General features: G+C 43.3%; 1 protein-coding gene across 2 annotated transcripts in view; it reads left to right on the top strand.

Annotated features, from left to right (window-relative positions):
* The window catches only part of GFPT2 (glutamine-fructose-6-phosphate transaminase 2), a 45,258-nt gene that overhangs the window by 10,259 nt on the left and 22,534 nt on the right, over window positions 1-12,465 (top strand). The window contains exons 2-6 of one of the 2 annotated variants that reach the window (XM_082621018.1): window positions 5,277-5,384; window positions 6,263-6,361; window positions 6,860-6,985; window positions 9,445-9,503; window positions 10,171-10,305. In XM_082621018.1, the coding sequence (XP_082477144.1) occupies window positions 5,277-5,384; window positions 6,263-6,361; window positions 6,860-6,985; window positions 9,445-9,503; window positions 10,171-10,305 (527 nt within the window). The remainder of the gene's footprint in view (window positions 1-5,276; window positions 5,385-6,262; window positions 6,362-6,859; window positions 6,986-9,444; window positions 9,504-10,170; window positions 10,306-12,465) is intronic. The other variant, XM_082621019.1, reaches the window with a different exon arrangement.

Below are 12,465 nucleotides of genomic sequence, written 5' to 3' on the forward strand. Positions count from 1 at the left end.
TCCAGCCCCGTTTTTCGTTCTCAAGATTGCTTTGGCTATTCGGGGTCTTTTGTGTTTCCAATTATCAAACTCTTAGAGGAAAACATAGGCAGAACAGTCTATGACATAAATCACAGCAAGATCCCTTTTGACCCACCTCCTAGAGAAATAGAAATAAAAACAAAAATAAACAAATGGGATCTAATGAAACTTAAAAGCTTTTGCACAGCAAAGGAAACCATAAACAAGACCAAAAGAATGGGAGAAAATATTTGCAAATGAAGCAACTGACAAAGGATTAATCTCCAAAATTTACAAGCAGCTCATGCAGCTCAATAACAAAAAAACAAACAACCCAATCCAAAAATGGGCAGAAGACCTAAACAGACATTTCTCCAAAGAAGATATACTGATTGCCAACAAACACATGAAAGAATGCTCAACGTCATTAATCATTAGAGAAATGTGAATCAAAACTACAGTGAGATATCATCTCACACCGGTCAGAATGGCCATCATCAAAAAATCTAGAAACAATAAATGCTGGAGAGGGTGTGGAGAAAAGGGAACACTCTTGCACTGCTGGTGGGAATGTGAATTGGTACAGCCACTAAGGAGAAGAGTATGGAGGTTCCTTAAATAACTACAGATAGAACTACCATATGACCCAGCAATCCCACTACTGGGCATATACCCTGAGAGAACCATAATTCAAAAAGAGTCATGGACCAAAATGTTCATTGCAGCTCTATTTACAATAGCCAGGAGATGGAAGCAGCCTAAGTGTCCATCATCTGATGAATGGATAAAGAAGATGTGGCACATATATACAATGGAAAGAATTGTAAAGAAAATTGAAAAGAAACGAAATTGAGTTATTTGTAGTGAGGTGGATGGACCTAGAGTCTGTCATACAGAGTGAAGTAAGTCACAAAGAGAAAGACAAATACCGTATGCTAACACATATATATGGAATCTAAGAAAAAAAAATGTCATGAAGAACCTAGGGGTAAGACGGGAATAAAGACACAGACCTACTAGAGAATGGACTTGAGGATATGGGGAGGGGGAAGGGTGAGCTGTGACAAAGTGAGAGAGTGGCATGGACATATATACACTACCAAACTGTAAAATAGATAGCTAGTGGGAAGCAGCCGCATAGCACAGGGAGATCAGCTCGGTGCTTTGTGGCCACCTAGAGGGGTGGGATAGGGAGGGAGACGCAAGAGGGAAGAGATATGGGAACATATGTATATGTTTAACTGATTCACTTTGTTATAAAGCAGAAACTAACACACCATTGTAAAGCAATTATACTCCAATAAAGATGTAAAAAATAAATAAATAAAAAATAAAAAAATAAACACAGAAGTGAAGTTTGGCCCAGAGGATGGGGAATTGCAGGGGAGAATCGGCAAACATACAGCGCTCTTGTAAAAGAATTTCAGCTTTAAAAGAGTTGGTGTTTTTCCTTTCAAAACATTTAAACAATTTATGCATATATTTGTTTGATGACCACCTCTCATTCTGACTATAAGGATCATGTATGTTTTATTTTCCTTGATATTTGTAAGACCTAACAGAGTGAATGCCACGTAGGAAAAAGGCTCTAGATATTTTCAAAAGAATGAATAAGAGGATGAATTCTGGCCAAATAAATAAATAAAAAGAAGTTGGAGAACACAGTAGATTGTATATAAAACTATGTATTATTTTTTTAAGGCATAAAGCCAACAAAGAAGACAATGCCACTGAACAAATAGGATAAAAAATATATATATCTTTTATTCCATGCTTATGGGAGAAAAATAGACAATAATTTGACTTTTGGAAGTATACATTGTCTCCACCCAGCACCCCCCCCCCAAAAAAAAACAAGAGTTGGTGTATGGGCCTTTGTGTCATCTGCAGTGCCTGTTAGCTCCCCTTTGTGAGGGTGCAGGTATAATTCTAGAACAATTCCCAAGGTGCCAGGAGAGTTTTGCAGTTTAAAAGACTACAAAAATGGTTTGTGAGTTGCTCCATCCCTCATATAGCCATCTCCCATAGCTATGTGCTCTCTACATTGACTGGAATTTGACCATATCCTTCCAGGGAACTTCCTGATTTTTTTGCAGAAAAACTAATGTTATAGAAAGTTTTACCTAAGCATAGATTATGGTGATGGCTACACAACTCTGTGAATATACTTAAAAACCATTGCATTGTACACTTTAAATGGGATAATATTATGGTATGTGACTTGTATCCCAATGAAGCTGTTAAAAATTTACATTAAAAAGTGGCTGTCTTTTTTTTTATATATATGTAAGGTGACAAAAATACATCCTCTGACCAGAAGTGTTTAGGTTTGAAGCATAGGGTAAATTGTGAGCTCTTGAAGCACAGATGCTCAGCTGGGGAAGTGCTTCTCACCTGACCTAGAAGACAAAAATAGCTGACTGCCAAAGTTATCCTTGGCCATTTTTAAAAGAAAACATCTGTAACTGCTCAGAAACCACAGTGTGCGTGTTTTTAAATATAAACCCTGCCCCTTAATACTCGTGTGCAAATATATCCTGTGTACAGTAGCATACAGTACCTAAGAATGCAAAATATAATTTTTAGCACTGTATAATTTCATCGCCTTTTTTTGACTGTGTCTAGATTTATTTTAGCAAGTTAAATTTCTATGATGTGACCCTACTTACTGCTTAGGAATATAATATTTACTTTAATCATTTAGTTTAAATCATTTAATTTAATCATTCATTCAAAAATACTGTATTGACTTGAATATAATCTAGAGACATTACAGCTATTACAGAGATATGACATGTGGTTTGCTGTATAATCGGGATCATCCCTTAGTTATCTGCAGGCAGGTTGTCCTCTCCAAGGTTTATCTCTGGCAAATTTTTTCACAGTTTTATTGAGATATAATTGATGTATAACACTGTATAAGTTTAAGATATACAACATAATGATTTGTATATGTATATATGTATTGGTATATGTTACATATGTATGTGTATATGTATATACATATTGCAAAATGATTACCCCAATATTAGTTAACATTCATCACCTCACATAGTTGAAAGTTTTTCACTATGATGAGAACTTTTAAGATCTACTCTCTTAGCAACTTTCAAATATACAATAGAATATTAACTATAGCCACCATGCTGTACATTACATCACCAGAATTCATCTTATAACTGGAAGTTTGTACCTTTTGACCACCTTCACCTAATTCCCTCACCTCTCATCCCCCACCTCTGGCAACCACCAATCTGATTTCTTTATCTATGAGTTAGTTTTTTTGTTAGATTCTCTATAAAAGTGAGATCATACAGTATTTGTCTTTCTCTGTCTGATTTATTTCACTTAGCATATTGCCCTCAAGATTCATCCATGTTGTCACAAATGGCAGGATTTCCTCCTTTTTTATGGCTGGATGATATTCCATTAATATTACATATATAGGGCTTCCTTGGTGGCTCAGTGGTTAAGAATCCGCCTGCCAATGCAGGGCACATGGGTTTGAGCCCTGGTCCAGGAAGATCCCACATGCCATGGAGCAACTAAGCCCATGTGCCACAACTACTGAGCCTGTGCTCTAGAGCCCACGTGCCACAACTACTGAAGCCCGTGTGCCTAGAGCCCATGCTCCGCAACAAGAGAAGCCACTGCAACGAGAAGCCTGCCACCAAGAGTAGCCCCCGCTTGCTGCAACTAGAGAAAGCCCGCGCACATCAACAAAGACCCAATGCGGCCAAAAATAAATAAATCAAATTAATTAATTAATAAAAAAATACTACATATATATTCCATGGCTACTTTATCCATTCATCCGTCAATGGACACTTAAGTAGTTTCCATGTCTTGGCTATTGTAAATAATGCTGCAATGAACATGGGGGTGCAGGTACAGGTATCTGGAAATTTTTAAATTTTGCTCAGACCTTTCTGTCATCCCAGAAAAATGTTGAGAAAATTTAAAAATAATAAAATTTAAAAATTAAAATTGAGAAAATAAACCTTCTTTTAACCCTATTCATCCCCGAGGCAGTGCTGCCCAGAGGTTAGGATCATTTAGGTCCTAAAATCAGATCTCTTTGGTTCCACTCCTGACTCTGGCCCAGTTCCAGAAGGTAAGGGGAGGGTAATGGCAGGTCCAACCTCTAAGACTGCTTCGAGCTTTGATTGATACCTGTGTAGCAATGCTTAGCGCAGTGCCTGGCATATAGTGAGTTCTCAATAAGATGAGTCCCTTTTCACAATCCATACTGTTGCTTCCCTGCTTAATACAGATTCATGGTCATTCTATCCACATACATTTATTGAACAAGGACCATGTGCCAAGACGCCTGTGACCTTGTCAGGGGACGTAGATGCCTCAGGATCTAAGAGCAGGTGAACACTTCTGGCCAGGGCCTGGACAAGCCTGCCCTGGGAGGTGGGGTTGGAGCTAAACTTTGAGAAGGGAAGGTTTTCCTGTGTAGGGCAAAAGGACAGAGGGGTAATGGGATGGGACCCTCACAGAGCAGGATAGAGACAGACCAAGGGTCTGTAGTCTCAAGCAGGGGAGTGGAGAAGTTTGAAAAGAACCAACATGATGACTGTTTCTTCCTATTTGGGAAAATATTATTTTAATATATGAATGCAGAAAACAAAGCCAAACAAAATCGTCTAGGCTGGTGGGCCTCCCTTGAAGGTAAGGATTCTCTATGAGGCCAAGAGATGATTGTATGCTTGCTGTCGTAAAAGTAGTGCTTATTGATGGTAATGCTCCAAGCAGTAGGGCCAAGTGGAAAGTGGAGCAAAGGCCCCAGCCCCTGTTCCTACCTGTCGCAGGAGGCTGGGGTGACCTCCTTTTGACTCTGCTCAGGTGTGTTCTGTGCAAACCAAGGAGTCCACATAGCGGGGACTTCCAGATGGCCCTAGGTGGTTGCTTTGTTTTGCTGATCTTTTCTATTATAAATGTTGCCACAATGAAAGGTGTCTTCTGTGAGTATGTCCATAGGAGAAATTCTCCACAGTGGAATGGCAAGGCCGTGGTGTGTGAGTGTGTTCTTCACATGCTTTGTGTGTCCTTTTGTCACTGCAGGAGGGCTGCATACAATGTCCTTCTAGAAGCAGTAAGGGAGTTCTGCTCTTCTTCCATTATGTCTGGGGAAGGCCACACCTTCCTCTGCAGGCAGCCTGGAAGCGCTTCAGTGATGTGCCTCCAGTGGTATCTGTTTCCCCAGAAGTGTTTTCTTCTAAACATGAACCAAGTGTTTTGTAAACATATGGTTTTCCCTCTTTTAACAGGAATCTTCGCCTACATGAACTACAGAGTCCCCCGGACAAGGAAGGAGATTTTTGAAACCCTCATCAAGGGACTGCAGCGGCTTGAGTATAGAGGCTATGACTCAGCAGGTAGGCTCTGCAGGCTGCTGCCATATAAACATAATGCTTGTTCATTAAAGAAAATTGAAAATTTCTGTAGAAAAGTAGAAAGAAAAAACAAGGGTAAAAAAATATCCATGAAAAGCACCCCCCATCAATATCTGTGTCCCTCCTGTGGTCGTCTGGGGTCTGGGGACGGTAGAGGTGTCATGCAGATATTTACTGTTTTATCTAATTATAATTATGCAATTCTGTAACTTTGTGTTCTTCTTCTTTCACTTACCTTGTTTTTTTCCATTATCCTAAACACTTCCTAACATAATCTTTCTAAGTGGCTGCACCGTCCTCCACTGGATGCCTATCTCAGAGTTTACTCCTTCACCCACATAACAGGTGGATATTTAGTCTGTTTCCCATTTTTAATTAAGCAGCCTTAGGAGAAAAAGGAGAGCCGGATAATTATATATTCCTACAAATTCTTAATAGAAAGCAAGTCAGATGAAAGATTGCAGGAACACTAGTGCAATGGAAACACCAGCTAAAGTAGCAGAATGCAAAGTGCACAAATGTCCTTAAATGAGCCCGCTGCCTTTGGTGGCAGACGTGGTGGCACCTCTCCCGCAGGCAAACGCCGAGAATTACCCTGGTTAGAAGCCGGGGTGAGGCAGCCACAGCCTGGGTTCCAGGCACATGCTCCCTGATTGCTGGTTAGCACTGTCACAGTCACAGCCTCCTCTTTCCAAGTCAATATCCTAACACTGTCTAGTTCTCTTCTGGGCAGCAAGCCTGGGGAATAAGAACTAATAAATCCACAGTTCTGTGTAGCGCTCACCCAGGGTCATTCCCTGTAATGAAGCATGGGAGACAAAACTTAAATTCCAGTACAAAAAATCATGTTTATGTTACAGGTGTGGCAATCGATGGAAATAATAACGAAGTCAAAGAAAGACATATCCAGCTAGTCAAGAAAAGAGGAAATGTCAAGGCTCTCGATGAAGAACTTTACAGTATGTGAAAGACATGCCAAGTCAGAGTAATAATCGCAGCCTGGGTCACTTTAAAATCTTTAATTCCAACAGCATTGGAGACTAAAAATATTAACCTACCCAAGCATGGAAAAATGGGAGGGTTAAGTCCATGTTGCAAAACTGTTTCCCAGAGTGTGGGATGGTTTATTTCAGGTGATGGTGCGCTGAGAATTTTTTTTTCAATATTTAGTACTTATGTATTTTAATGTTTCTGGCAAATGATACTGCTTTTCCATTTATGGTAGGGACCTGTAATTTTCTTTTTAAAGTAAGTTCATTTCAGTTAAGTGAGTTAGGTTACTGATAAGTACTAATTAAAGCAAGGGTCTGGCAGAATTCTCCAGAATGGGGCCTTTGTGGTTGATGGTGGGATGTACTTTTGGTGTAGCTGATGTGTCTTCATGTAATGAAGTCACCTCATGTAACAGTACCATGTCAATGCTTAAAGTGTGGCAAACTTATTTTTCCTTCATCTAGAACAGGACAGCATGGACTTAAAAGTGGAGTTTGAGACCCACTTTGGCATTGCCCACACACGTTGGGCCACCCACGGGGTCCCCAATGCTGTCAACAGCCACCCACAGCGCTCAGACAAAGGCAACGGTATGTAGTATAGCCTTGCTCCCCTGTCCTAGTGGTTGTGCCTGGCCCTGACCTGTGCCAGGGTTGATCCACACCCACCACCAACTGGCTTCTCAGCATCCCTGTCTTCCCCCAGTATCCAAACTGCTGGCACTGGGCCCTAGAAAGGAGGCAAATTCAACCTGATCCCTGGATAGTGCTGACCCCGCAGGCATCCACAGGAACACAGTGGCACTTCCCATGAATGCCTTTGGCTCTGGGAACCCAGCCTGAGTGGGACTTGGTGGTGTAAAGGGTTGAAGGCCTGCGCACTTTTCCTCAGTTAGGGACCAGGGTGTTCCAGAGGGCTGGGCACTTGAGGAAAGATTGGGGTTCCTTCCTCGTCCAGCTATACCCATCCCTTCCCCTGAAGAGAGTGGTCCTGAGCCAGGGCAGGTGTCAGTGCTGATCTTGTTTAACATCTGAGGTGCCTGCTCCAATCCTGGTCCCTGTAACGAGGGCCACCCATTTCTCCCAATTCCCCCCTCACCATGTCAGCCCCAGCTCATGGGTCCACATCACTTGCCTGAGCCCCCAGGACAATTCTTTATGTGGTGGTTCTCTTAAATGATGTCCCAGTCTCCTCTCATGGGGGAAGGACTGGTAGGTCTGGAGCTCCCACTGGAAGCTCTCAGGGGCTCTGTGGTCAGCACCCAGGGGTATCAGGGCCTCTGGCAGTAGGACACATGGGCATATGAGATGGAGTCTGGGCCTTCTAGTGGGTCTCCACTCTGGGTTGGGCCTGGTCAGGTCAGAAGCCCCCATGACCCACACCTGGGCATGAAGCAAGAGGGTGTCCGGTGGAGAGAATGATTTCTGGAGTCAGCTGGGATCCTCCACCCCAAGCCAACTCCAGAATGTGGCATAATGCAGGTTCTTGCCAAGCCTCATATTAGAGTAGGGATCAGACACGTAAGAGTAGTTGTAGGGTATTTACTATTATCTAAACACTTGACAAGCCTCACTGCCATTAATTATCTTAGAAGTCAGGCCACAGGAGAGAGCAGCACCTCCCTCGTCAGTGTCCTTTGCCCCTGTGGACACTGCAGTACCTGGAGGCAGCTCACCCCGCCCGATTTGGAAAGGAAAGCCTCCCGGAGAGAACAGGAGGGCCCCATGCACCTCTGTCATCAGAGCAGCCAGAGATAGCACAGGGACCAGGCTATACATACACCTACATGGTCAGAGACTTGGGTAGTGAGGTTTCTTTGCTGGGGACCATTCCTTGCATCTGGTCCATGTCCTGAGCCATGAGACACCCCACTACAGGGGCAGGCACCCTACACTCAGGAGGGGGACAATAGACCCCACGGTGCTGAGGACCTAGGATATACATCCAGCCAAACCCCAAGCTAGATGCAGAGGCTGGTCCCTGGAGCAACAGTGTTGGCTGAGGTAACACACTGTACCGAGACCATGTGCCCTGAAATGTCACCACCTCATCCTCAGCCTCCTGCCCACTGAGATGGTAGGGTGAACCCCCGCTTCACTGCAGACAATGATTCTGTGTCCCCAAAGCAACTAGGCTCCAAGGAGATTGCCCCCACACCCAAATTTGGAAATGCCTGCCGTGACTCAGGATGAATAATTGAAAATAAAACAACATGGGAAATAAGAAAAGATTTGTAAAATTTCTCTAACGACTTATCAGTGATATCTGAAGAGCATACTTTTTTTTTTTTTTTTTTTTTTTTTTTGCGGCACGCGGGCCTCTCACCGTTGTGGCCTCTCCCTCTGCGGAGCACAGGCTCCGGATGCACAGGCCCAGCGGCCATGGCTCACGGGCCCAGCTGCTCCACGGCATGTGGGACCTTCCCGGACTGGGGCACAAACCCGCGTCCCCTGCGTCGGCAGGCGGACTCTCAACCACTGCGCCACCAGGGAAGCCCAGAGCATACTTTTAAGGAAGACTTATACCCAGCAACTACACTGCATACGAAAATTACACAAAGAAGTTTTCACAAAGAAAACACAGATTCTAGGAAACAAATTAATGATGAGAAGTTAAGACAATAGGCTGAGATGAAAGAAAATGTGACAGGGTTAAGAAAATAATGTGAAGAAACAAAGTCACAATAGATATGAGAAAAATGGAGAACGGGATGGTTGTGAAGACAGTTAATAGATAATGAAGGGTTAATCATCCCTTTTGACATAAATACCAAAGCCTATTTCATGCTACTGTAGGCCACAAGTCAGAGCTCAGTGCGTGGCCAGGTTGGTGGAGGCTTTTTATCAAAAGAGAAATGTGTTATTTCCTCGGGTTTAAATTGCAGTCATGGCAGATGTCAGCCCTAATCCCTGTAAATGAAGTTTGCTTAACACAAGTGTCTGTATGAGCAAAGTTTGTAGGTTTCAAGCTGTCAAACTGTCTTTCTTCACATCTGACTTGAACTTCATTTCTTCATAGCATTTCTCTCTTGACTAAACTTTTCTTCCAGAATTCGTGGTCATCCATAATGGGATCATTACAAATTACAAAGACCTGAGGAAATTTCTGGTAAGATACTTCCCCTGGGTAACATCTAAGTCAAGTGGTATTGGTCTTTCCCGGAAACTTTCCAACCAGCTCATTTCCCTCCAGAAAAAAAGGCAGAAGCTGATTGAGGTCCACTCTTGGCCACATCACCACATTAGACACAAACCTCATCCCCAGCTCAGGCTCCTCCCCAGATCTTGCTGGAGGAGAGAGCAGGGCATTCTCATTTACCTCAAAGGCCATTGCAGAGTCAGAGCAGAATCAAAAGAACATGAACTTCTTTTTATTAAAGTGTCTGCACTGAATAACATACCGACTCATACACCAAATGGAATGTGGGGTGGGAAGGCAGGCGGCGAGTGTTTCAAGTATGAAGAGGTTGTGGTATTGGTTGGGAGGTGGGTGGATTTGACTCAGTGTATTTGATCATTTTGATTGCTGTTATTTTGCAATGTCCAGCTTAATGGCAAGGACAAGCTTCTGAGACGGGATGATCTCAGGGAAGACTACAATGACTCAGCTGTGTTAGGCTGTGGGATTCAGGCAAACATTTCTCATCCCTTCCCCGTTTTCCTTGTTCTTGCCTTAAGTCACTCCAAGGACAAGTCATAAGGGAGGAGAGGGAGCTGGCCAGGCCAGCATTGCACAACAACCATTATCTGACACTCTGTCCAACCAAATATTCCAGGAAAGCAAAGGCTATGAGTTTGAGTCAGAAACAGATACAGAGACCATCGCCAAGCTGATTAAATATGTGTTCGACAACAGAGAAACTGAGGACATTACATTTTCAACACTGGTCGAGAGAGTCATTCAGCAGTTGGTGAGTTACAAGTCTCACTTATCTAAATCATCCCTTCATTCCTTCAGTTTTTATAAACATTTATTAGGCAAACTGGCACCAAGTACCTGAGGATTAAAGATGGCTCATCTACAGTGCCTGGCCTTAAAATGTTACACCCTTGTAGAATTGGGAGAAGTTCTGAGGTTTTGGTAGTAAACATCAAATAGAAACTGCTTTGCTTCATTTTAACATCTCTGAAATGGTGATAGGCCTTCTGATCTGTGGCTTCTACCAATGGTGTGTTGCACAAGGGACCTTGATTGTGGCAGTTCATGTTGTCATCTTATCAGTTGACTTGTGTGCATTGTTGACTTGTGCGCATACATACCCAAGATGAATTTAACTGATGTTGGAGACTTAGAATTGTAGTCTTTCCTCCTGTTTCAGTAAAGCAGTTATTTGTCATGTGGGAGAAATGCCCACAAGTCCTTACTGAGTGGAGTTGGAAGGAAGGAAGAGGAAATAAAGACAGCAGGTGTGGACTTTTGAGAAGTTTGGTTGTAGAAGAAGAAGGGTGCAAAGAAATGGCCCAGTGAAGGGAGAGGGTTGCAGTTCTGAGGCAGGATTCTGTTTTTGTGGTAGGAGATACCAGATCATGTCTGTGTGCTGAAATGAATGATCCAGGCGGGAGAAAGAGATTGGTGATGTCCCAGAGGGCTGGACCCATGGAACAAGGTCCCTGCAAAGGGGCACATGGTGGAGGGATTGTCCAAGAGAGACACCTCCTTGGAGGAGAGGTAGAGCAGACCCAGGCCCTCCATGGGACGGTGGAGGGAGGAGGAGAGGGCTCCAGACTTACTAGAATCCATCCTTCTGAGCATCAGAGCTGTCCAATAGCTCCCGTGAGATGGAGACAGCTTGGAGACAGTGTTCAGGGCTGAGAATCTAGAACATCTGGGGTCAGAGGCTGCTTTGGGTACAACACTGTGGTTTAAAATATATGACCCTTTGGTGTTTTCAGTCTTTTTTTAAAAGTAAGTCAAACCCTTTGCCCTATGACTCCCATTTGGGGGGACCTTAATTTAGAGGACATATTTATAAATAAAAGCCTGTCCCATAACTAATGTACAGTAAAGCAATATAGTTTTGCAGCATAGTACTTCCTCTTTTCCATTTGTAATTTTAAATTTTGGAAATGTCTCTCAGTGATGGCACTTTTAAACTTCAGCGATTTATCTGAAGCAACACAGGGCTCTTTTTGGCAGAGAACGGGAAGAGTTTTTCTATTTAGTCCTACTTCATTGCTGACAAAACCAGCAGGGTGAATGTCAGGCTCCTCAGGTTCTTTCTAAAGCCCCTTCATTTTGGGCAGTTTGAAAGGCCCTTAGGGACCTGGAGATGCTGGCCCTGGGGTCTCTCTGGTTGTGTCACTGAGTTGGCAAACTGGCCATAGCATGAGGCCATGAGGTCTGCCTAGGTTTCCAAACCTTGTAAATCCAGATTTATAGCTGGCTGTACATAAAGTCAAGTACGGTCATGATTAGTACAGGATGGTCAGAATGTAGGAGAGAATTTTGCATTGAACTTTTAAATAGGAAGAGCATTTGGAGTCTTGAGTTAGGAGACCTGTATTCTAACTCTGGTTTGCACAAACCAACAGGCTGAGGCACAGAGCACAAATGGCAGTCATTGCCATAGAAATAATAATTGTAACATCTCATACTTCTGATGTGTCTCTATATGTCAGGCACTATTCTAAGCATTTAAAAGGCATTAGCTCACAGAAGCCATACGAGGTAGGACTCTTCTCATTTCCATTCACCATGAGACACAAAGAAGGCTGCAGTGATTGCCCATTTAAGGGGTGGAGCCATGATTTGAACCCAGGCACTAACGTGTGTTGAGCTAAACTTAGGTCGTGGATTAGCCCCTTTAATCCTCACAATTGCTCCCTGAGTAGGTGCCATCCCTGAGGCCCAGGGCAGGACCCCTGGCTACGGTTCTCATTTCCTGAGGTTCTAACTGCAGCAGTCCACCCAGGACATCACAGAGCTGGGAACTGTTCCTTGTGGGCCTGGACAGGGAGGTCTATATTGCTTACAGTGAAATCCACAAGTTCTGGTCTTTGATACTTGATTGTGGTGCCGCCTGTTTCACTTTCCCCTCCTGACATCACCCCGTGCCAGCTGTGCTACATTC

Source organism: Mesoplodon mirus (genome assembly GCF_964341445.2).
Source record: "Mesoplodon mirus genome assembly, chromosome: 5".
In the NCBI taxonomy this organism is placed as follows: Eukaryota; Metazoa; Chordata; class Mammalia; order Artiodactyla; family Ziphiidae; genus Mesoplodon; species Mesoplodon mirus.